The 23,150-nt window shown below is 44.7% G+C and overlaps 1 protein-coding gene across 7 annotated transcripts in view; it reads right to left on the bottom strand.

The window, feature by feature from the left end:
• The window catches only part of B3GNTL1 (UDP-GlcNAc:betaGal beta-1,3-N-acetylglucosaminyltransferase like 1), a 140,243-nt gene that overhangs the window by 72,773 nt on the left and 44,320 nt on the right, over window positions 1-23,150 (bottom strand). For 4 of the 7 annotated variants that reach the window (XR_012328728.1, XR_012328729.1, XM_073798108.1 and 1 more), the window contains exons 5-6: window positions 10,204-10,357; window positions 6,990-7,055 (exon numbers count right to left, since the gene is read on the bottom strand). Coding sequence is in view for 3 of the 7 variants with exons in the window: in XM_073798108.1 (XP_073654209.1) it covers window positions 6,990-7,055; window positions 10,204-10,357 (220 nt within the window). In the remaining 4 variants the exon portion in view is untranslated. The remainder of the gene's footprint in view (window positions 1-6,989; window positions 7,056-10,203; window positions 10,358-23,150) is intronic. The other 3 variants (XR_012328727.1, XR_012328730.1, XM_033847161.2) reach the window with 1 other exon arrangement.

The raw sequence follows: 23,150 nt of genomic DNA, 5'->3' as shown, positions 1-23,150 counted from the left end.
GAAATAATGGTCAAAACTTTTCCAAATCTGATGTGGGCTATAAAACCACAGATCCCAGAACTTCAACAAAGCCCCCGCAGAGCCAACCTTTAAAAAAAAAACAACTCATGCTTGTACATAATAATCAAATTGCTGAAAACCAGTATTAAACAGAAGATCTTAAAAGGAGTCAGAGAAAAACACCTATTACACACAGAGAACCGGATATAAGGATGACAGCAGACTTCTCCACAGAAGCAATGGAAACCAGACAAGGGAGAGACATCGTTAAAGAAAGAATGACTTCAACCTAGAATTCATTAGCCAAGTACTATAATTTTCAAAAATTAAAGCAAAAGAAATACTTTTTCAGAAAAACGAAAGCCAAAATTATTCATCACAAGAAGACTTAAATTACAAAAAAAGATGAAGGAAGCTCTCTGGGGAGAAGGAAACAACCTGATCTATACCAAGGAATGACAAGTGGCAACGACGGTAAACAGATGTGTAAAAGCAGAAGACATTTTTCCATGTGCAACTTCTTTATAAGATAATTGACTTTGGTAAAAATAAAAGCAAACACTGTGGAGTTTACAGCATAAACTGAGTGGCACGATGTGACTCTGTAACCTTCTTACGCTCCCCGTGAGACGGCGCCACTTATTTCAAGTAGCGTGTGAGGGGTAAGAGGCAGACCCTAGGCCAACCACTGAAAAATAATGACGCAAAGAGGGATAGCTGGTAAAGCAATAGTACAGATAAAATGGAATCATAAAACAAAACAAAACCAAAAGGTAGGAAAGAGGAAACCAGGAGGAAAGAGGCTTGATGCAAAACCCAAGCCGGGAGATGAAAACCAATTACATGCAATGCAGAAGGAACAAAGTAATAAAAAGCAGAAGTCAATAAAATAGAAAAGACAACAGAGAAAACCAGCGGGGCAGGGAAGGGACAAGAGTGTGGCCGTGTTAGGAGGTGTGCCGTTCTGGGGTAGCTTGGCTTGGACGTGGCTGGGATCGGCACCCATCTGCAAGATCTTATTCAGAAACTGAATTTTTTAAACTTCACTAACCTCAGTTCTTAATGGAAATGAGAACCGTTACCGCACACCCACACAGCAAACTCAAGTAGGGAAGTTATAAAATGAACCTGGGACCTGGCAACACAAATTCTGAGAGGAGGGCAGCCTACCCTCCCCACCCACCATCCTCATGGTGTTGCTAGAGGGTTCCTCTAAGCAGGGCTTTCAGAACCATGGTCTGAAGATGAAAAAAAAAAAAGGGGGGGGGGAAAGAGAAATGTAAGGCTATAATTTTATCAATTAGCTTATGAGCTGCCCTCATCGGCTCATATCTCCCAGGCATACTTATGAAATTAGTTCCTAATTTATATTTATGCATAATGATTACTAAAATATAAATTGAAATTAGATTTCATTAACAACTCCTATTTGTCTTATGGACCCAATCCTTAAAATACTTCAAGTGGATACATTTAGGAATGGAAGCAATGTTTTAATATTTTAAGTTAGATTAACAATTTTCCTTATTTCATACTCCCAAATGCTTCTTGTCATCAAAAATCTTTTCGAAAAAATGACTTTACTTATCGATCAACTTCTACTTACCTGGACAACAATTGCCACGAGGAAATAGGACCATTCAAACACCTGCTAGTTCCTGAGAGGCTCACCTGTGCTTACGCGTCTGGAACGGTACATGTCAGATGTGGCTGGGGTGTGTGGAGGCCACACTCCACAAAACCTAAATGCACAGATGTGTGCTTTTCATGTGTGGTGGCCACATCAACGTGGGGCAGGTGTGGAGGAACACAAGTTCTGTCGCTGTGATTTTTTTTTTTTTTTTTGTGGTACATGGGCCTCTCACTGTTGTGGCCTCTCCCGTTGCGGAGCACAGGCTCCGGACGCACAGGCTCAGCGGCCATGGCTCACGGGCCCAGCCGCTCCGCGGCACGTGGGATCCTCCCGGACCGGGGCACGAACCCGCATCCCCTGCATCGGCAGGCAGACTCTCAACCACTGCGCCACCAGGGAAGCCCTGTGGTTTTTAACCTGAGAGACTCCTCCAGACGGTAGGACATGAGCTGCCCTCATCGGCTCATATCTCCCAGGCATCCTGCTCCAGCACATTACTCTGGACCGGGTCCGTCTTCAGCAGGGCCCTTGCAGCTTCCCCGCAGTCCCCGGTCACCCTCTCCTCCTCCTGCCTCACGCCCACCTTCCAAATACCAAGCATTCCCAGAGACCCATGCCTGGCCGGCAGCACGTCCCACCCCCCAGGCTCTATCAGGGTCAACCGTGGATGCAGAACCACCACCTGCAAACCCACCCCTGGGCACCGTGGGCCAGGGGCCTCCCCAGCCGATCTCTTGTGCTATGAGGCAGAGTTGGACCACAGGGCCCAGCACCAGGTTCTGTCCTGAGTGACTGAGCAAGGCCCCCATCTGCGCCCCACTTCTCCCAGCCTCCGCTGGGCACACAGACGGTGCTCACTCCAAGGTGCGGTGAGGACGGAGCTGGAAGTGGCGCAGCATCCACCGGGCTTTAGATGCTGACAGCAGACCCACCCGCCTCCAAACCTCGTGCCAGCGTGAGCCCCTCATCGGCCCCTCAAACAGCTGTGCCCTCTCTGCAGCGCCTGTGCCACTACCAGGGCACACGCTCAGCCTGACCAATTCAGTGCCGCTCAGTGGACAGAGGCCGCAGCAGCTACACTCAGGGCAGGAAGAGGCTGCGCTGAGCGGAGATGAGGTGATGGCCCTGGTGCCACCTGAAGGCAGAAACGGGTCCACAGCTCCTGCTTCCCGCTTTGCATTCCCACCAGGCATGGTGGACATGAGCCTGTCGCCGACTCCGAGCCAGGCCAGGTCACTGAGGACCCCTCCCGAGCCCCCTGGAGACTCACATCGGGGACATAAGGAAGTCCTGCCATCGGCCTGTCCTGAGGCCACGGGGAAGGACCCACCCACGTGTGCTGGAAAAGCTCTGGGGTGCCCTGTACCTCCGCAAGGCGCTCCCTGCCTCCTTCCCACCGTCATCCTCAACACCTCCATACTCCTGAGAATGCAGAGCTTCTCACCTCTGCCCGTGCGCAGGTGAACCCCCAGGGAGGGGCCCAGACCAAACACAGCGGCTTCCCTGACCCCACCCAACTCCTGTCCCAGAGCGGATCCTTGCTCCAAAATGCTCAATAAGTGGGTGGAGAAATTCTACACCGGTGACGCCTGACACGTAACATCTCAGAAGTTCTGCAGAGAATATGCAGCGGCACAATTTATGGAAGTTGCCACCCTCATAATTAAATGGCTTTCTTGTAAATGGCCTTAAAGAAGTAATGACCAAGGACAAACATATACTTAGCATTCATTTCATTCTTTCCAAACAATGTGATATAATCAACAAAACCACCAACCAGCAACTGCAAATCACGATTTTTGTAGGTCATGACTTTTAAAAACCCGGCACTACAGCAACAACCCTTCTAAAGCTGATTTTGTTCTGGTGCAACAGGACTGTGCCGAACCCCTGGTCTCGCTGCAAACCTGTGATGCCGGAGGGGGCACAGGTGCTCCAGCGCTGGGAGCAGAGTATCAAGTGCACTTAATACAAGGTTAGCAAGAAAAGCTGTAACCTAGAACTTTATAAAGGCATAAACCAATGTGTTTTAATTAAGATTAACTGATACTGTCTACATTTTTTCCAAATTCCTTATATATCCCTAGATTTCGAGGTCTTTGAACTTACACATGGAGAACCACCAAAAGTAACTTCACATGTGAACCAATCAAACACAAAAAAGGGGGCGGAGGTGGACAATGTGTCTGAAAGTATCTCACTCTCTATAATATATACACTTGTTACAAAATTCTTCAGACAAAATTCTTTTTTCAATGTAGAATATATTCTAAGTGCTTGGAAACTGTGAAAATCACCCCTGACCATTTCCAGATCTGGGCCAGTTCTCAGACTCAGACCCACCAGCTGAAGGAGAGGCCCCACCCACGAGGATGGACCTGTGACGGCAGGGGAGATGCACCGAAGATGCAGGATCTAAGGCCGGGAGGGGACACTGATCATGTGAGGCGGCTGGACACAGGGCCCAGGTGACACCAGACCCATCACGCCCACTGGAGTAAGGGTCCACAAGTCAGGTAATAAACTGGGCTCATGGGCACACAGGTCCCACCAGTGACCACTTCCAGGTTCCTGAATGTGTAACCAGAAAGCACAGGCTTAGCACCCAGCTGAGCCTCACACGGGTTCCCTGGGGTGTGATTAGGGGCTAGTGTAAGAGAAGGGGCAGGTGGAGGCCATCCCAGCCTCGAGTGTAAATCGAACACAACATCACATCCTGGGGGAAAAGCAGACACTGGGCTACCTTGGAGGCTTGAAGGAAGGGGGTGCTGGTCCCCACACACCCCTGCAGAAGCAGACGTCCCGTGCACATGCTGCATCGGCGAGTCAGCACTGGGACCCTTTCTGCTGTCTTCACATTGCTCAGTGGTCTGCACGCTGGACATTTTTGTCGTGCTGGCCACCGTGTTGAGGACATCCTGTGGCACCTGATGAGCAAGACTTTTGGGTCCAGAGGTCTGGGCACCGCAACACTACCTCTGAGGTGAGGGACCATGAAGAGAGAGGCACAGGACTTGGCCGGTCTCCTTGGGCCACTTGGGGTCCTGTTCACCCTTGACCATAGTTAAGAGTGGGGTCCGAAGAAGCACGGGCCTGCCATCTGGCCCTGAGGCTGCAGAGTCCTGGAGGAAGCTGGTGGCAGTCGACGATGTGGACACCTGCAGCCCCAGCGGGGCCGTCACAGCACAGACCCCAGGACCCTGTGACATGGAGCTGTGGGCCATTCAAGGTGGCGTGGCCAGGGCACCACGTGGCCACTCTGCCCACCAGGAGCTGGGTACTGTCAGACCACCAAGGCATGAGCTTGAGTGGCCTCACGGCCATGAAGACCACTCCACGGGTCACCCACCCATGGCTCTGACCTCTCCTTCAGCTGCACCCAGGGCCTCACGGGGCTGGTCCCCAGGACCCAGTGATAGAGCAGGTTCACAGGCAGGCTGGCATGGTGCACGGGCACAATGCCAAAAGGGACTGATACTGCAGCCCAGCCCCATTCAGGGCAAGGACACACACAAGCCCCCAGGCCCTGGTGAGTGAGCAGGGGAGTCTGCTGCGAGGAGCAGACCTGTGAGACGCTGTGGGTAGACCTGGGGGCCCTGGGGGTGGGCGCTGGGGTAGGCAGTGCTGGCTTGTTGGGCCAGAGAAGAGGCTGTGGGCCCCTCCCCGAAGGCTGGTCTAGTTACTACCACTCCTGACCTTCTGGTCCCTAGGGGACCGGCCCAAGGATTCCAGCAGTCCTGGTGAGTGAGGTGACACCAGCCCCCCGCCATCAGACCCAGGGCGTGCACTGGCCCCCATGATGCTACCTCGGCGAAGGGCCACTTCTCAATAAAGAGGCGGCTGGGCACTTCTGAACCTCCCTCACATCTAGCCTCTGGAAGCTCCAGCCTGAGGAGCAGTGGAGCTGCTCTCAAGAAGCCTCTCAAGAAGTAGCCGAAGGCCATTTTTATCTTCTTCCAGGCGTGTTTCAAGGACATGTTAACATTAACAATGGTTAAATTTAAGCAATATAAGGGCAATTACAATTCTGAGCATAAGAATCCTCAGCATCAAACTTAAGGTTGTAAAACATCACCTATTCCATGAAAAGACGACAACAGGTTTGTTTACATGACAGCCAAGTCCCCAGTCACCGTCAGGTGTGCAGGGGCTGGCAGCTGGAGACAGAGCATGAGGGGCTACATTTCCTAGAAGGAGAAAATCAGCGGGCTAAATTCACAGCTCCAAAATAAGGGGCTACTGGAAGAGAAAGAATTCATCTTGGGTGAACAAACGTCCTTCAAACTCCTTGAGAAATTGTATCTGAAGGAAGTGTATATTTGAGCCTTTGTCTTAACTCAGTACACGTTTCATAGGGTCCACTCTCTGAGCCCTGAGCCCTGTGCCATGAACAGGCTTTTTCCTTCGTGAAGGCCCAGTGGCCAGGCAGTCAGACCCCGAACACAGTGCCCAGGAGCCCACGAGAAATGCAGAGTCTCAGGTCCCACCAACACCTGGGATCAGATCCCAGGGGCTCATGTGCACTGGAGATGCTTTAGTGTGTGGACATGGCTGGACACGGCACTGCAGCAGAAGAGAGCAAACCCGGAGGCTGTTCCCAGGCAATCAGACACCATGTATCTTAAGACAGTTCCAGACCTTTCTCCTTCCCACTTTCAAAACCAGTGATCACCACAGTAATTCAAAGATGTTTTTACTAAAATTTCAGCATAGAGATCTGAGCAGTGGGCTCTGTGGTCAGACACCAGCTCTGGGGTTCAACTGCCTGGGCCACCCCCGACCCTGAGTCACACGGGAGCGAGGAATCCACGGGCCCGAGATGCTCCCCCAGGTCCAAGTGGCTGGGAGACGCTCCCTGAAATGGGGCTCCTGTGGGGGGAAGTGAGCTCTCACCCAGCGAATGCCAAGGAGGACGGGTCCTGGAGAGCCTGGCTCATGGGGGCCAAAGGGGAAGCCATTCGAAAGATGAGAATGTAGTCTGAGGTTATGTAGCTAATGGAATTTTTTTTTTTTAACTGATATATCCTACAGCTCTCAACCTGTGTTTTCATGTCCAAGGTACACAGCTTCTCAAATGCTGATAAAACCAAACTAAACTAAACCAAACCAAAAAAATACTTTGGACCCATTTGAAAGTAACCAGTGCTACCCAAAACAAGAAGCACATTTTCCTTCAAAGGAAAACACCCTTGAGTGCGCAGACACACCAGGCACACATCATTCTCCAAGGGGGCAGTCTGATTACAAACTGACTCTTCCTATCCTAAGGAAGAATCTTAATCTAAAAAGCTGTAATGGCAGTTCTACCAAAAGGCGTAACTATGCAGCAGAAACATGCAGAAACATCCGTACTCACACTTGTTGGGTGTCGCACAGCAGCTGCGTGTTGCAGCCTCACCCTCTGAGGCATCATCACGTCGTCCTGCAGGAGAGAACACATTTTAAACTCCCTGGAAGCAACTCTGACAAACAAGCAAGAAGACAGACAGCCCGACAGCAAAGTAGGCAAGAGACCAGAACAGGCAGTTCAGATGCTTCCCAGCAGTCCATGACCCTGTCAGTCGGCCAGGAAACGTGAGTACCCAGGCTGCAGTGTAGGACACGCGGGAAATTGGACAATTCCGGCCAGAACTCACACGGCTGGCAGGGATGAGGACCTGGGGAAGAGAGTGGGGCACGTCCAGAAAGGTGGAGACTCAGATCCCTAAGACCTAATAACTTCACCACATGGGCAGAAAAAGTCTTACACGTATGTACCAGAAGAGATGTACAGAACATTCACCACAGCGTCATTCAAATCGGGGAACAGCCCGATGTTCACAGATACCAGCACAGATAAATAAATTGTGCGCATTTCTACAGTCAAATACCATTCAAGTGTGAAATTAAACAACAGCTACACACAACATAAATGAGTTGCTCAGTGAAAGAGGCAAGACAAAAGAATATACATGGTATTATTCCGTTTATTTAAAACTCAAAATCAAGCAAAACTAACCTGATTGTTTACGAAATATACACTTAATACGAACTATCATAAAGAAAAGCAAGAAAATTATAATCCCAAAGTCAGAATAGTGATGACTTCGTGGGGAGGGAGTCAGGGTGTACCTCTAAGGTATTAGCAATGCAGTACTTCCTGACTGAGTCGTAGTTACACATGTATTTACCTCCTAATTAATCTTTAAAGTGTACATGTATGTTCTGTGTATTTTTCTATAGGTACGTTCCATCTCACAACTTAAAAAAGTGCTTTAAATTGATAAAAAATCAAAAAGATTTCAGTGTTTTATTTGTACAAATATGCCCACTATGTCATTGGGAGGATATTTATCTTTAAACTGAGCAATAAGATAAACTAAAAGAGCTGTATTTGTATCTCTTATTTCTGCAAAATGGCTTCATGAGCATTGTGCTAATCAAACGAGCTGTGGATGAAGTAAGCTGAGAGGAAGCCTGTGGCTAATGTGAGGAGGTGGGGAGGGAGGTGCTGAAAGAGGAGGGGGGAGGAGGGGGAGGGGATGGGGAGAAGGGGAGGGGAGGAGGGAGAGGGGAGGGGAGGGGAGGAGGGAGAAGGGAGGAGGGGTAGGGGGAGAAGGAGGGGGCAAGGGGGGGAGAAGGAGGGGCATAGGCAGGGCAGGGGCCCCTCCAGGCACAGCAGCACCCCCAGCAGGCAGGAAGCAGGTGTGAAGGTGGGAACAGAAATGCAGGGAGGAAGCTGTCAGAACAGGAGCAGAGAAGCCGGCTATTCCAGGCCTGAATCCTTCCCTGGCTCCCATCAGGGACATGCTTGCAGGCATGTGCCTGGTCAGCCACAGCTGGGAATCTTAAAAAGGAAAACAAGGAAAATTGAAGCAGAAAAGGGTGGGTGATGTGAGGAGGATAAAAAGAAGTTATGCTAGAGTTTAGCCTATTTCTCTCCCACAAAGGGTATAGCAAGGCAGCAGGGCAGAGACAAAAGCAGGAAAATTTCCCTGAAAGGGAAGGTCTATTGATCAAACTCTTGAAAAACGGCCCTGTGTCTGGTGGCCTCACGCAGAATCCTACAAAGTTCTGAGGTTTCCTAAACCAGTCCCGACTCCTGGTTACGTGTGGGAAGGTGCACAAGTCTGCACAGGACCAGGCCAGTATTTCAAAGAGAAAGTGGGGAGAGTAGAGGAAGCCACAGTCGGGGTCAGGGTTAGGGTTAGTCTCTGCTCACAGCGTGACCTCCTCCGGGATGCTGTGCAGTGGCACCACCACACATGCAAGCCCCACTTCCTCCAAACCCAGGCAAGCACCCCAGGAACCACACCACAAGCCTTCTGGCCTCTAATTCCCACGCTTACTCCGTGGCACCAAGATGTCCACTGGGATGGGGCATCTTGTGTGGACCAGCTCAGCTCCTGTATTTGGCTGGACTTAAAAAATATTTGTAGAACAAATGAAGCGTCTTCTCAGGACTGAATTGTATTTTCAATCCACCTCACCACTTACAAAACACAACACTCTTTTTTTGATATTTATCACAATCTTCTGTAGTTGGGAGACAGAGCAGCTAATATTATCCCCATTTTGTAGCCAAGGAAACCAAGGTTTGGAATCGCTACGGAACTCATCCAAAATCTCATAGCAATTACACGTCAGGGTTAAAATTTGAACACAGGATCAATGGAGGGTCCAGTATTACAGTTCAAGGATCTACGTACGCAAAAAGCAAAACTGTCCAGAAAGTCTTAGCTCTGAAGAACATTCTAATATAGTCTTCCATCACCTCGTTTACCGGAATCACCTCTGCTGCTGGGTGTCTGAATAAAGTGAACATCTGCAAGTATGAGGAGAATACAGAAGACATTTAACACACCCCTGACCATCACCTGAGAAGGTCAAGGACGAACACACTGCAAAGTGATAGCGTAACAGAGTAACAGACTGTCTCAGCTGCACAGTGACTCTGCAGATTATAGATAAGCTCCTTGTTCTCCCAAGACCATTTTGAAAGAGGAAAAAGTTGCTGAAAGATGGAAGCATGAAAAGATCTTTATTATACATGAAAAGTGATGTGATATTTTAATAACAAGCCCAGATGTGTTTCTGCTCGTGGGCTGTGATCCCACCACCTTTCACCGGAGGCCATGCCTATCAGCGCCCGTCCCAGGGAGGGGCCTGCCCTGGTCAAGGTCACTGTGCTCACAGCTGGTACCCCATACCAGGAGCTGGTTTTAATAAAAGTCAGCTGGTATCTGAAATGCAAATAGGAGGGGGGCCTAAAGGATGGATACAAAGGGTCATCAAGCATGAACTGCAAAAGCCCAGAGTCTGCATGTCCTGATCCCAAGGTGTATCTGCAGATGGACTATCCTTACTACAGGAGGGAGGGTTCAAAACCTCCATATTTATTTACCTAAAGTGTGCAGGATTCCACCATGATAACCAGGTAAGAAATGTTCTTGGCAGCCAAGGGAAAAGAATTTTAATGTATTATAAAAAATAACACTAATTCAAGATGAAACACTGTTTCCTTTCTGACCATAAAAATATTGGGTAGAGAAAAACTAATCTAGGCAAAGAATTTCAGAGTTAAAAGAAACCTGCATCTTTGAGTTCTGCAGCTTCTGAGTGGAGGGTGGTCCTGAGGGAGCGAGTCTGTGGACTCCCAGGGATGACCAACGCCCAGGATGGGTGAGGGGCAGGACGGACCACTTGCAAATGAAGGAAATAATAGTCTACAGCCAAGAAGATCTTCTGTGGAAGAAAGCAAAGTTGATTTTTTTGTTTTTGTTAAGTCTTCTCATGCTTGACATTTAGACAAATAGTATTTGAAGACAAAGATAGAAATTCCCTGGTCAAACCTCAGCCGCAGGACCCACACTCCAAACAGAGGATCCTGAAGCACAGGGAAGAGAACAGAGCAAACCCAACCCACGCACTGAGAGCCTATTTCCAGAGCACGGTGTCAAGGGACTCCCATACGTGACCTGCCTACGTTTTCCCAAACTCTGAGATACGTAGGGGAAGTAAGTCAGCTCGAGAGAAGTCGTCTGCCCGTGACTTTGCTACTTGGCTTGTACGGGGCAGGGCAGGACCCACAGGCAGGTCAAAATGCCTCCAAATCCACTTGCAGAAATGACAGGCTAACGGCACACAAATAATCCTTCTCTGTTCAACTAAGAAAGTTGTAAAAGATATTGAAAGAGTCTTAAACATAGAGTTAACAAGATTGTGGGGAACTACTGGGCCCAAGTCTCTGAGAAGCATTAGCCGAGAGAGGAAACAAGCCACTTGTACCCTCAAGTCCTCACTGATCTACAAGAAACAGCTGAAATTCCGACCGATGGTTCTGGTAACCCTGCGAGGCTGCAGGGAATGGAAATCAGAGCCAAGTGTCTGCTCAAGACTCGGCGGGGTGCGGGTGGGACTGCTATTCAACGACAGCACTTCCTAGCTCAGGCCATGGCAGGGTACCTCCTCAAGGTAAGAGGTGTGTGAGACACGTAGCCTAACAGGGCCTGGGAGCCTCAAAACTGGGTAACAAGGGTCCCAGGATGGTTCTCCCAGGCATCTGGAAGAAGCAAAGGAAAACCTCTGAGGGAAAGAACTTCCATTCAAGGCCTCAAATTAACTCCACAGAGAAGTATTCAAATACAACGACCAGTACACAAAGATAACTGGGCACATAAGTAAAAACACATGAAAGAACAGATAATAAAAGACTTCCCAGAGCAACCATTAAGAAAATAATTCAAAAAGAGTTAAAAATCAATAATTTATTATAAACAGTACACTAGAAAATATCTATTTAATTTTTTAAAAAGGGAAGCAGTAAACAAAGAACAGAGGAACAAAAATAATATGTCATAGAAAATAAATAGCAAAATGGCAGGCATAAATCCAATCGTAAAAAACTTAAATATGTGAACAAATTCAAAATTCTAATCAAAGATAAAAGTTGTCAACCTGCAATTTAAAAAAAAAAACACAAAAACAAAACAAGTTCTACTTATACGCTATTTATAAGAGGCAAAATTCAGGTTCAAAGACACAAATACACTGAAAAGTGAAAGGACGTAAAAAGATACACCAAGCAAACTATAACCATAAGGGAGATGAAGTAGTTACACTAATACGGGGCAAAACAGACTTTTATTTTATTTTTTAACATCTTTATTAGAGTATAATTGCTTTACAATGTTGTGTTAGTTTCTGCTATATAACAAAGTGAATCAGCTATATGTATACATATCCCCATATCCCCTCCCTCTTGCGCCTCCCTCCCACCCTCTCTCTCTATCCCACCCTTCTAGGTGGTCACAAAGCACCGAGCTGATCTCCCTGTGCTATGTGGCTGCTTCCCACTAGCTATCTATTTTCCATTTGGTAGTGTATATATGTCAATGCCACTCTCTCACTTCACCCCAGCTTATCCTTCCCCCCTCCCCATGTCCTCAAGTCCATTCCCTACATCTGCGTCTTTATTCCTGTCCCTAGGTTCATCAGAACCTTTTTTTTTTTTAGGTTCCATATATATGTGTTAGCATACGGTATTTGTTTTTCTCTTTCTGACTTACTTCACTCTGTATGACAGACTCTAAGTCCATCCACCTCACTACAAATAACTCAATTTCACAAAACAGACTTTAAAACAAAGAACTTTAATAGAAACAAAGAGGGACATTAAACACTGACAGAATGGTCAATCCATCAGAAAGATATAACGATTATAAATATTCATGTACCTAACAGCAGTGAAAAAACGGAAACAAAAATGAACAGAATTGAAGAGAGAAATACACAATTCAACAATCAGAGTTGGAGACTTCAATACCCCACCATCAAGAATGGACAGAATAACTTGACAAAATACTGCACCATCAACCAACAATACCAACCTGCTGACTTCTCTCTGTGGACACCCACCCAACAACATCAACCTGCTGACATCTAACTATGGAACGCCCACCCAGTAACAACCGACTGCATACTGGACCACAGAACAGGGATCAGAAAAGTTAAAGATCTAAAAGCGTATAAAGGGTGTTCTCTCACCACAACAAAATTGTTAGAATTCAGAAATTGCAGGATTAGGGGAAATCTACCACCAATACGTGGCTATAAACAACGTACTTCTACATGGCCAATGGGTTAAAGAAGAAATCACAAGGAAAATTAGAAAAGACTATGAGGTGAATGAAAATGAAAACATGACATGACGCAAAATAGCTACAGCAATTCTTGGAGAAAATGCTACAGCTGTTAATGCCTATATTAACAAAGAAAGATCTTAGGAGCCAACCACCAAAAAAGAAGCAAACTCAACCAAAAGTAAGCAAAGGAAAATAAAGATTAGAGCAGAAATCAACGAAGTAGAAAAAAGAAAATCAATTAAAATAATGGCTGTTTTTTTTTTTTTAAATACCAAGAAATTTAACAAATCTTTAGCTAGACTGGAGATGAATAAACTTTTTCTATAAAGGGCCAGATAGTAAATATTTTAGCTTTTGCTGCCACATACGGTTTCTGTCAATATTCTTTGTATTTTTTGGTTTTGTTTTGTTTTTACAACACTTTAAAAATAAAAAGACCATTTTTAGCTTAGAGGCTATATAAAAACAGTGGCTGCCAGTGGGTTTGGCCTGTGAGCTGTCATCTGTGGACTCCTGAGCTAGACAGACCAAGAAAAAGAGAAGACACAAATAACTAATTCAGGAGTGAGAAAGGAGACAGCAGTTCTTACCTCATAAAAATTAAAAGGACTATAAGTAACTGCATGCCAACAATTTAGATGAAATGAACGAATTCCTAGAAAGACATGAATTACTAAAATTGACTGAAAAAATATAAAATCTAAATAGATCTATAAAAAGCCAAAAAAAAAAGAACTAGTAATTTAAAATCTTGAAACAAAAAAGTCCAAGCTCAGATGGTGAATTCTACCAAACATTCAAAGAATAAAGAATATCCCACCTTTACAAAGTCTCCCAGAAAAAGGAAGAGGCAGCCAACTCATTCTCTGAGGCTCATATTACCCGATACCAAAGCCAGAAAATGACATCACAAGGAAAGAAAACTAAAGAACAATATCCCACATGGATATAGATGAAAAAGTCTTTGACAAAATAAGCAAACCAAATCCAGCAATGTATAAGAAGGATTATAAACTATAACCAGGTGGGATCTATCCCAGAAATACAAGGTTGCTTTACCGTCTGAAAGCCAATTAATGTCATAGATCATACCAAAAGAAAGAAGAACAATCACTACATGATGATCTCAGTAAGCACAGAAAAAGCATTTCACAAAATCTAATGGTCATTCACGATAAAAATTCTCAACAAAGTAGGAACGGAAAGGAACTTCCCCAACCCAATAAAAAGCATCTACAAAACCCCTACAGCTACATCTTAATGGTGGGTGATGGAATGCTTTCCCTGAGGTTGGAAACAGGGACGGTATCTGCTCTTGTGACTTCTGTAGAGCACTGCAGTTCTGGTCAGTGCAATCAGGCAAGAAACGGAAATAAAAGGCATCCAGATCAGAAAGGAAGAAACTGCCTCAGTTTGCAGACAACATGATCTTGTATTTAGAAAACCCTAAGGAATCCACCAAAAAACTACCGGAATTAGTTTCAGCAAGGTCACATAATATAAGATCAAGATACAAAAATCAATGGTATTTCTATATACTGGCATTGAAGAATCTGAAATAAAATTCAGAAAATTTTACATTCACAATAGCATCAAAAGAACGAAATATTGAGGTATAAATTTAACAAAGGAAGTACAAGACTTGTATGGTGAAAATTACAAAACATTGCTGAAAGAAGTTAAAGACCTAAATGAACAGGTAGACATCCCATGTTGATGGACTGGAAGACTCAATTCTTCAGCAAAGCAATTTTCCCCAAATTTCTGCAGAGTGGCTGGGCCCGTGAGCCATGGCCGCTGAGCCTGCGCGTCTGGAGCCTGTGCTCCGCAAGAGAAGAGGCCACAACAGTGAGAGGCCCGCGTACCGCAAACAAACAAACAACAAAAAAAGATAAATATAGAGATCAGTAGAACATAACTGACAATAGAGAAATAACCTTTGCAATTATGGTTGATTCAAGGCAGTTCAATGGGAAAAGGATAGTCTTTTCAACAAACTGCTAGGACAAGTGGATCACCACAGGGAAAAGGTAAATGCAGACCCTCATCACACGCAAAAATTAACTCAAAATAGATCACAGACCTAAATACAAGAGCTAAAATTTAAAAATCTTAGGTAAAAAAACTTGGAGCAAATATTGGTTACTTTGAATTAAGCAAAGAATTCTTAGATATGAAAACAAAGGCACAAATGATGAAAAGAAAAATTTGACAAATTGGGCTTCTTCAAAAGTTAAAAATTTTGTGTTTTAATTTAGGTATAAATTTATCAAGGAAGTAAAAAGGCCACCACAAACTGGGAGAAAATATTTACAAGTTCTATATCTAGCAGTAACCAGTGCCACCCTGAAGACACAACATCCTTCCCGACACTGAAGATCTTTCATTCTATTGCAGAGGTGAGTGTTACTGGCATTCAATCGAAGGAGAGATCCTAAATGGAAGTCCTGTGAGTGACAACTGCAGAGGGATGGAGCTCACAGCGGGGGGAGAGCCGTTAAAATGGAGGAGAACAGAAATGACACTTTTCTGAAGCATTTCCACCCAATCCCAGTACCCTTTCTCTGTCTCAGGGCATCCTTTATTTCTTCAGCTTTTGGAGAGAACTTATTAAGGCTATATACGAAAAAAATCTACAGTAAACAACATATTGTACTTAATTAACAGTGAAAGGTTTCAGTGCTCTCTTTGCGACTGCGAAGGAAACAAGAATGCCCATTATCATGATTTCTAGTTAAGAAGTCACTGGAGACTTGAGTCCAAAAAAAAAAAGAATAAAAGATACAAGGCTTACTAGAAAGAGAAAAAATGATTGCTTACATAAAGAACCCAAAATAATCAACAGAGAAATATTAGAATTAAAAATGAATTTAATAAGGTTTCTGGGGGCTTCCCTGGTGGCACAGTGGTTAAGAATCCGCCTGCCAATGCAGGGGACACGGGTTCGAGCCCTGTTCTGGGAAGATCCCACATGCTGCTGAGCAACTAAGCCCGTGCGCCACAGCTACTGAGCCTGCGCTCTAGAGCCCGTGAGCCACAACTACTGAAGCCCGCGCACCTAGAGCCCGTGCTCTGCAACAAGAGAAGCCACCACAGTGAGAAGCCCGTGCACCACAACGAAGAGGAGCTCCCGCTTGCCGCAACTAGAGAAAGCCCATGCGCAGCAACAAAGACCCAACGCACCAAAAAAAAAAAGATTAATAAAGAGAATAGATGGTATTTATAAAAAATAATAATAAGCTTTCTGGATACAAGATCAATAAATAATTTCTTTATATGTCCAAAATTTTTAAAAATGATGCCTCTTACAATAGTATCAAAAAAGATCAAATAACTCTTTGGTGAGAATGTAAAATGGTATAGTCACTCTGGACAACATTTTGGCAGTTCCTCAAAATGTTAAAATCAGAGTTACCATGTGATCCAGCAATTCCACTCCTAGGTGGAACTGAAAACATCTATCCACACAAAAACTTGTACAGGAATGTTTATAGCAGCATTATTTATAATAGTCAAAAAGTGGAAATAACCCAAATGTTCATCAACTAGTAAATACACCAAAAAAAGTATATTCATAAGATGGACTATTACGCAACAGTAAAGAGAAATGAAGTCCTGACACACGCTATAACATGATGAACTTTGAAAACATCATGCCAAGTAAAAGAAGCCAGTCACAGAGATCACACAGTGTAGACTCCATTTATATGAAAAGTCCAGAACAGGCAAATCCATAGGGACAGAAAAGAGCTTAGTGGTCGCCCACGGCTAGGAGCTGGGGGAATGAGGGGGTGATTACTAATAGGTATGGGGTTTAATTTTGTGGTGATGGAAAAGGTCTAAAATTAGACTGTGGTGATGGTTGCACAACATTATGAATATACTGAAAACCACTGGATTGTACACTTTAAATGGGTGGATTTTTATGTGAATTACATCTCAGTAGAGCTGATAAAAATGTTTTTTAAAAAATCAAATACCAAGGTATTAATTTAACAAAGGACTTGTAAGCCCTGTGCTATGAAAACTACTCATGCCTATTGAGGTAAATTAAAGAAGACCTAAATAAATCAACGAACATATTTTCATTGTTAGGAAGACTCAATATCGTAAAGAAGTTAGTTCTCAACTAATTGATCTATAGATTCAATATAATTCCAGTCAAAATCCTCAGAGGGGATTTTGTGAAAATTAACAAAATTACTCTGACATTTATATAAAAATGCAAAAAGATTTTTAAAAAACAGCCCAAAATATTAGGTAGATGAACAAGAAAACATATAACATCAAATTACAGTATGTTCTCTAAAGCTACACTGTGGTATCGGCAGACAAGAGGACAGATCAATAACCCAACTGGACAGAACACACAGGCCAGAAGCAGGCCATACGCACATTCACGCTGGGCTAAAGACAGCATGCAGAGGGCTTCCCTGGTGGCGCAGTGGTTGAGAATCCGCCTGCCGATACAGGGGACATAGGTTCCTGTCCTGGTGTGGGAAGATCCCACAAGCTGCGGAGCGGCTGGGCCCGTAAGCCATGGCCGCTGAGGCTGCGCACCCGGAGCCTGTGCTCTGCAACGGGAGAGGCCACAACAGTGAGAGGCCCGTGTACCGCAAAAAAAAAAAAAAAAAAAAGACAGCATGCAGATCTGTGAGGAAGGATACAAATCAGCCAGGATGCCTGTACACTGGAGGGAGCACAAACTGACCAGCCACTGTGGGAACCTGGCAGCATCCACTGAACACGGGTACACAGAGACATCCCAGTTCCACCCCTACATGTGCATTTGTGTGTGTGCACCAAGATATATGCACAAGGATTTCTTGGCAGCATTGCTCAAATGCCCAAATGTCCAAACGGCAGAATGGATAAACTGGGCATATTCATATCGTGGAATATTAAACAGCAATGAAAAGGAGCGACTTCTCCACACAATTTAATTTACTGTAAATTTTACAGTAAACTTAATGTACTGTAAATGATGAAACAAATAAAAATCTGAACATGACAAGGACTGTCACCAGAACCACTTCTATTCAGTGTTGCATGGGGGGTGGGGGGGTGGGGCAGTTGTCCCAGCCAGGATAATGGGCCAAGAATAAGGAATAAAGGCACACGGACCAGAGAGAAAGAGGCAGTCTTTACTCACAGGTGCCGTGGTCACTTCATAGTGAGTTCTTACCCCAAAAAACAAAAACAAGACAAAACAAAACTAGAACTAATAAGGTAATTTAGTATATTTATAGCAATACAACTATAAAACTGGGAGACGACTTGTTAATACCATTTTCAATAACACCAAAACTCATAAACTACTTGGGAAGTATTTTGTTAAATTTATGTAAGACCTGTATACTAAAAACTACAAAACATTTCCAAGAGAAATTTAAGAAGGCCCAAATAAATTGAGAGATACATCATGTTTATGTATTAGAAGATTCAATATTAAGATTCCCAAACAGAACTATAAATTCAATTCAATTCCAATAAAAATCCAAGCAGGCTTGACAAGCTGATTCTAAACTTTTGCAGAAATCCAAAAGACCTAAACAGATGTGAAAACAATTTTGAAAAGGAAGAACAAAGTTGGAGGACTTATAATACCTGATTTTTTCAATAAAACGACATTGTAGCTTTATCACTACAGCTGCTACAGTAATCAAGACAGTATGGATTTGGTATAAAGATAGATAAAAAGAACAATGGAACAGAACAGAGTCCAGAAATGAAATGGATCTATATTTCTTTCAGTCATTGATTTTCAACAAAAGTGCCAAGGTAATTCAATAGGGAAAGGATAGTAACAACCAGTTATCATAGGGGAAAAAATGATCCTCAATCCTTACTTTACATCATACCCTCAAATTAACTTAAAAATAGATAACAGATCTAAATGTGTAAGATAAAACTATAAAACTTCTAGGAGAAAACAGATAAGAAAGTCTTGGGGTAGAAAACAATTTCGTAGGTTCTTAGATGGGACACAGAAAGCCTAATTCTTAAAAGGAAAAACTGGAAAATGGACTTTTTAACAATTAACAACTTCTGTTCATCAAAAGGTAGTTTTAGGAAATTAAGAAGATAAACAGGCAAACTAAACTGGGAGAAAGAACTTACATACAGAATTTAGTTTTTATATCTAAAAACTCAACACTAAGACAAAGAACTTAATAAAAACAATAGTCAAAAGATTTGAACGGACACTTCACACAGGAAGATATATGCATGATCACTGAGCACCTGAATAAATGTTCGACATATTTAGTCATCAGGGAAATGCAAGCTAAAACAATGAGATAGAACTACATGCACACTACAAAGGCTCAAATTTAAAAGACGATTCCAAGTGTTGTAACAATACAAAACTACTGGAACTCTCGCAAATTGCTCGGGGGGGAGTGTAAAATGGCTCAGTCTCTTTGCAAGACAGTTTTGAAGTTTCTCACAAAGTTAAATGTACATGTATTATAGCACCCAGCAGTTCTATCTCTAGATATTTACCCATGAGAAACGAACACAAATGTCCGTGGTGAGACTTGTACACAAATTTTCACAGCCATCTTTACTCATAATAGCCAAATCCTGGAAAGCAATCCAAATGTCCATCAATGGATGGCTATATAAATAAACAATTTTGGTTTATCCATGCATTTGAATACACTACTCAGCAATAAAAAAACTGAATTATTGGTATAAGCAACAACACGGATAAATCTCAAAAACATATGATGAGCAAAAGAAGCCAACCACAAGAATATATACTGTATGATTCCATTTATATGAGGTTCTAGAACAGGGGGAAAATCTAATCTGTCGAAAGAACAGATAATTAGATTACTAACCTAAAGAAATTACATGTGTAGTTGCTTCAGGGAGGGGGGGAATGATTGTAAAGAGGCATGTGGAAACTGTTTGGGGCAATGGAAACGTTCTAAACTTGACTGAGATGGTTTTTATACATTTCTCAAACTCATTGAATGTACACTTAAATGAGTGTACTTTATTAGATGTAAGTAATATCCCAGTCAAGTGGATTTTTAAAGTATAATGCCTCTAATAAAGTAAACTCAGTATTTAGAAAAAACTTAATCTGACTTCACTCCATGATGCTTTTTGAAAATATTATAATTCTGGGTTTACTGGACAAGCTCCATAGCAGAAATACCAGAAATGCTCAGTATTATACATTACGCAACATCACCATCCTCAGAACGTACTATTTTCACCGTTCTAAGTTCCCTTCCAGTCCCTATCTATACACATATATAATTTTTCTACAGCTATAATTATAGCATAAGAAGAATACAAAAATAACTTAGAATCAAACGTGCAATTTTACCATATATGCACAAATTCAAGTCGTGCATTTTCCTCTGCTGACGGCACTTCCAACAGAACCCAGAACCCAAGTGCTGCCGACGCCCCACCACTGCTTCTTGCTCTGCCCCAGCTCCACCCCTTTCTTCCTGGAGCCCCGCCCCTGCCACTTGCTCTGTCCTGGGGGAGTGGAGGAAGGAATTACCTTCAGTTAGGAGAGAAGACAAGAATTCCCTCCCACCAGCAAGAGATTGGCAGGAAGGGGGGCGGAGGGAGTCTCGGTGGGAGGACACGCCCGGCACTGACCCTGGTCCTGGTTCTGGTCCTGAGCCGGACTGGGGTCCACCCGGAGCACATGCATGCAGAGTGAACCGCGCCCTCTCCGGGGTGGAATCCACACCATCTTTCCTTACAATTCTGCCTCCTCTTCTCTGCAAGCCCACCCTGGCTGCAGGGCAGGCAGCTCCGACATAGTGCCCACCGGGGCCCAGGACACCCTGTGCAGGAGACAGAGACCTCTGCTCTCACAGCCCTCGCAGTTTGGTAAGACAGAGAGGGACAGCAAAACGAGCAGTAAGAGTCAGATTCTGCAATGGACAAGATGACCGCTCGGACCTCAGGAACACCATGGATGGAGTACCTGGGACAACACGGTCCAGCACTGACCTACCTGAGAACCAGAACGTGGGAAAATGCAAGTTCTTAGGTGGAGGCCACCCAAGGCCCACACAGCCCACGCTGGCCGCCAAAGAACCACTTTGGAGCTCATTAAAGCTGAGTCTGTCGGGGAGCCCGGGAGTGTGAGTGCCTGCAGCAGCGGGCCCCCAATCTCCGTCTCCAGCAAGCTCTCTCCCTGGCCAGCAGTTTCGGAACCAGTGCTGGGAAGGAGCAGCTGAGCAAACACCCGGGTCATCCCCCTTTCCTAAGCCTTAAAATGAAAGCACTCTGTACAAATAAAAAATATCTCAAAAGCTCACTACTGTCTGAGGCATCATTTTTTTTAAAAAAAATCAAGTTTAGTGGCACTTAGCAAGAGCAGAGCTTTCCAGGCACAACAGGTTACGGTACTGACAAAAACAAGAGTGTGTGGCGTGCCGAGGGACTGGCCTCGAGGGAGTGTGAGTAGCTACGGTGCCGAGACGTCTCAGATCTGTCTTCAACTATTTTCTGTCTTTCCTCTGTTCAAGGAAAATCTTTCTGAACATGAGTGCTAACAATAAGGACTATTTCTTCTTTCAAAGAACCGGAGTAGGGCTTCCCTGGTGGCGCAGTGGTTGAGAGTCCGCCTGCCGATGCAGGGGACACGGGTTCGTGCCCCGGTCCGGGAAGATCCCACATGCCACGGAGCAGCTGGGCCCGTGAGCCATGGCCGCTGAGCCTGCGCTGAGCCTGCGCTGAGCCTGCGCGTCCAGAGCCTGTGCTCCGAAACGGGAGGGGCCACACAGTGAGAGGCCCGCATACCGCAAAAAAAAAAAAAAAAAAAGAACAGGAGTAGAAGAGTCTACACACATGGATATTTACCGATCGGCAGCTGCCATCAAGTAAGGGGTCGCCCATTCCTCCACCTCATTAAATTAAGGTCGTCACCTGTTTCTTGAGCCTCCTTGGGAAGAGCCACCACTAAAATCACACGGCCCTGTTCCTGAGCCAGCTGATACCCTCCAGGCCTTGGGTCTGAAACACAAGCCCGTAATTTTTTTCTCGGGAAAGAAAAGGTGGGGGAGAGCAGAAAGGAAAGACTGGTGTGTTCGGAGAAGGAGAGGCAGGCAGGGCTGGCCATCCTGACTGCTGCTCCCAGCGTGGCCCCTGCAGGCAACAAACCTCCGGGCTTTCAGGACCGGAAGTCTGCAACACAGCGTCTTAGTGAATCCAGCTAAGAGCACCCTGCCACCTACCAACCCCCCATACCACACAGCGGCATCAACACACTCAAATTAGTCGATAAAGTCTGTAAAAGAATTTCTACAGAAAACTTTGAATTTCCTGTCAATTATTTATTTTAAGGGAGGGGGAGTGTTTGTTTACCATGTTACACTGTTGAAGACAGAAGGAAAAGTATAACTTTAAAACGTGGCAAAATTGCCTTTGATTTTAAAACAACTGAAGTTCAGCTCAATTCACATATTCACATGAAAACGCACAACCTCCTGCCCACCAGCAGCTATAAGACAGGGGTGAGGACTCAGGGACAACGAGGCTGGCAGGGAGAAGGGACCTGGAGGGTCCCCAGTGCCCCATGCTCTGGTTCCTCCTGGCCTGGTTGCACCTCTCCTGGGGCTTCCAAGCAACTTGTCTCCTGCTTTGGGGGGCAACAGTACTTATCCACGGAGCTGAAATTTCTAGGTGACATGCCTGGAAAAGCAGCAGCCTCGACCTGTTCCAGACCTGAACGCACAACATCTCTCAACTGTTTTCTAAAGTTGTAGCAGATTATCTCTAGCTGATTCCAATATTCTTTTCTGAATGATCCCATGCTAAAATTGACAAGTCAAACATAAAAATCAGGTGGCCACAGGGAACGATATTCAATACGCTGTGATAAACCATACTGGAAAAGACTATGGAAAAGAATATAAATATGTATAACTGACTCACTTTGCTGTTCAGCAGAAATTAACACAACATTGTAAGTCAACTATACTTTAGAAAAGTTTTAAAAAATTAGGTGGCATGCGATGCAGAGACAGGAGAAACAAACTTCCTCACTCGGCTGGCAACATCTGCATTTAATAAGTTACTGGCCAGTACACCATTCCAAATATAGTGAAAATAACACTATTCAGTAGCCTCGTGGTAACCACCATGCCCTGTGGTCAAATGCTTTGCTCTCAAAAACCCTCAAAGTAAAGTGCGTGGTCTCGTGTTCCACTCCCAGGAGGGACGTGGCGGGAGGCAGTCAATCCTCTTCCTGCTGTCTCAACATTCCACCCCCTCCCCACACGCGCAGGGAAGAATTGGAGGGGAAATAGAAATACAAACCGCTAATATCTACATCAGTCAATGCTTCAACTTACCAGCAGTTTGGAAAAAATGTTTAATGGCAAAAGAGGCCGAAATCACTTTTTCAGTCACCT

The sequence above is a fragment of the Tursiops truncatus genome, chromosome 20 (assembly GCF_011762595.2).
Source record: "Tursiops truncatus isolate mTurTru1 chromosome 20, mTurTru1.mat.Y, whole genome shotgun sequence".
Taxonomy (NCBI): domain Eukaryota; kingdom Metazoa; phylum Chordata; class Mammalia; order Artiodactyla; family Delphinidae; genus Tursiops; species Tursiops truncatus.
The sequence above is the reverse complement of the archived record's forward strand: the minus strand, read 5'-3'. Positions and strand labels throughout refer to the sequence as shown.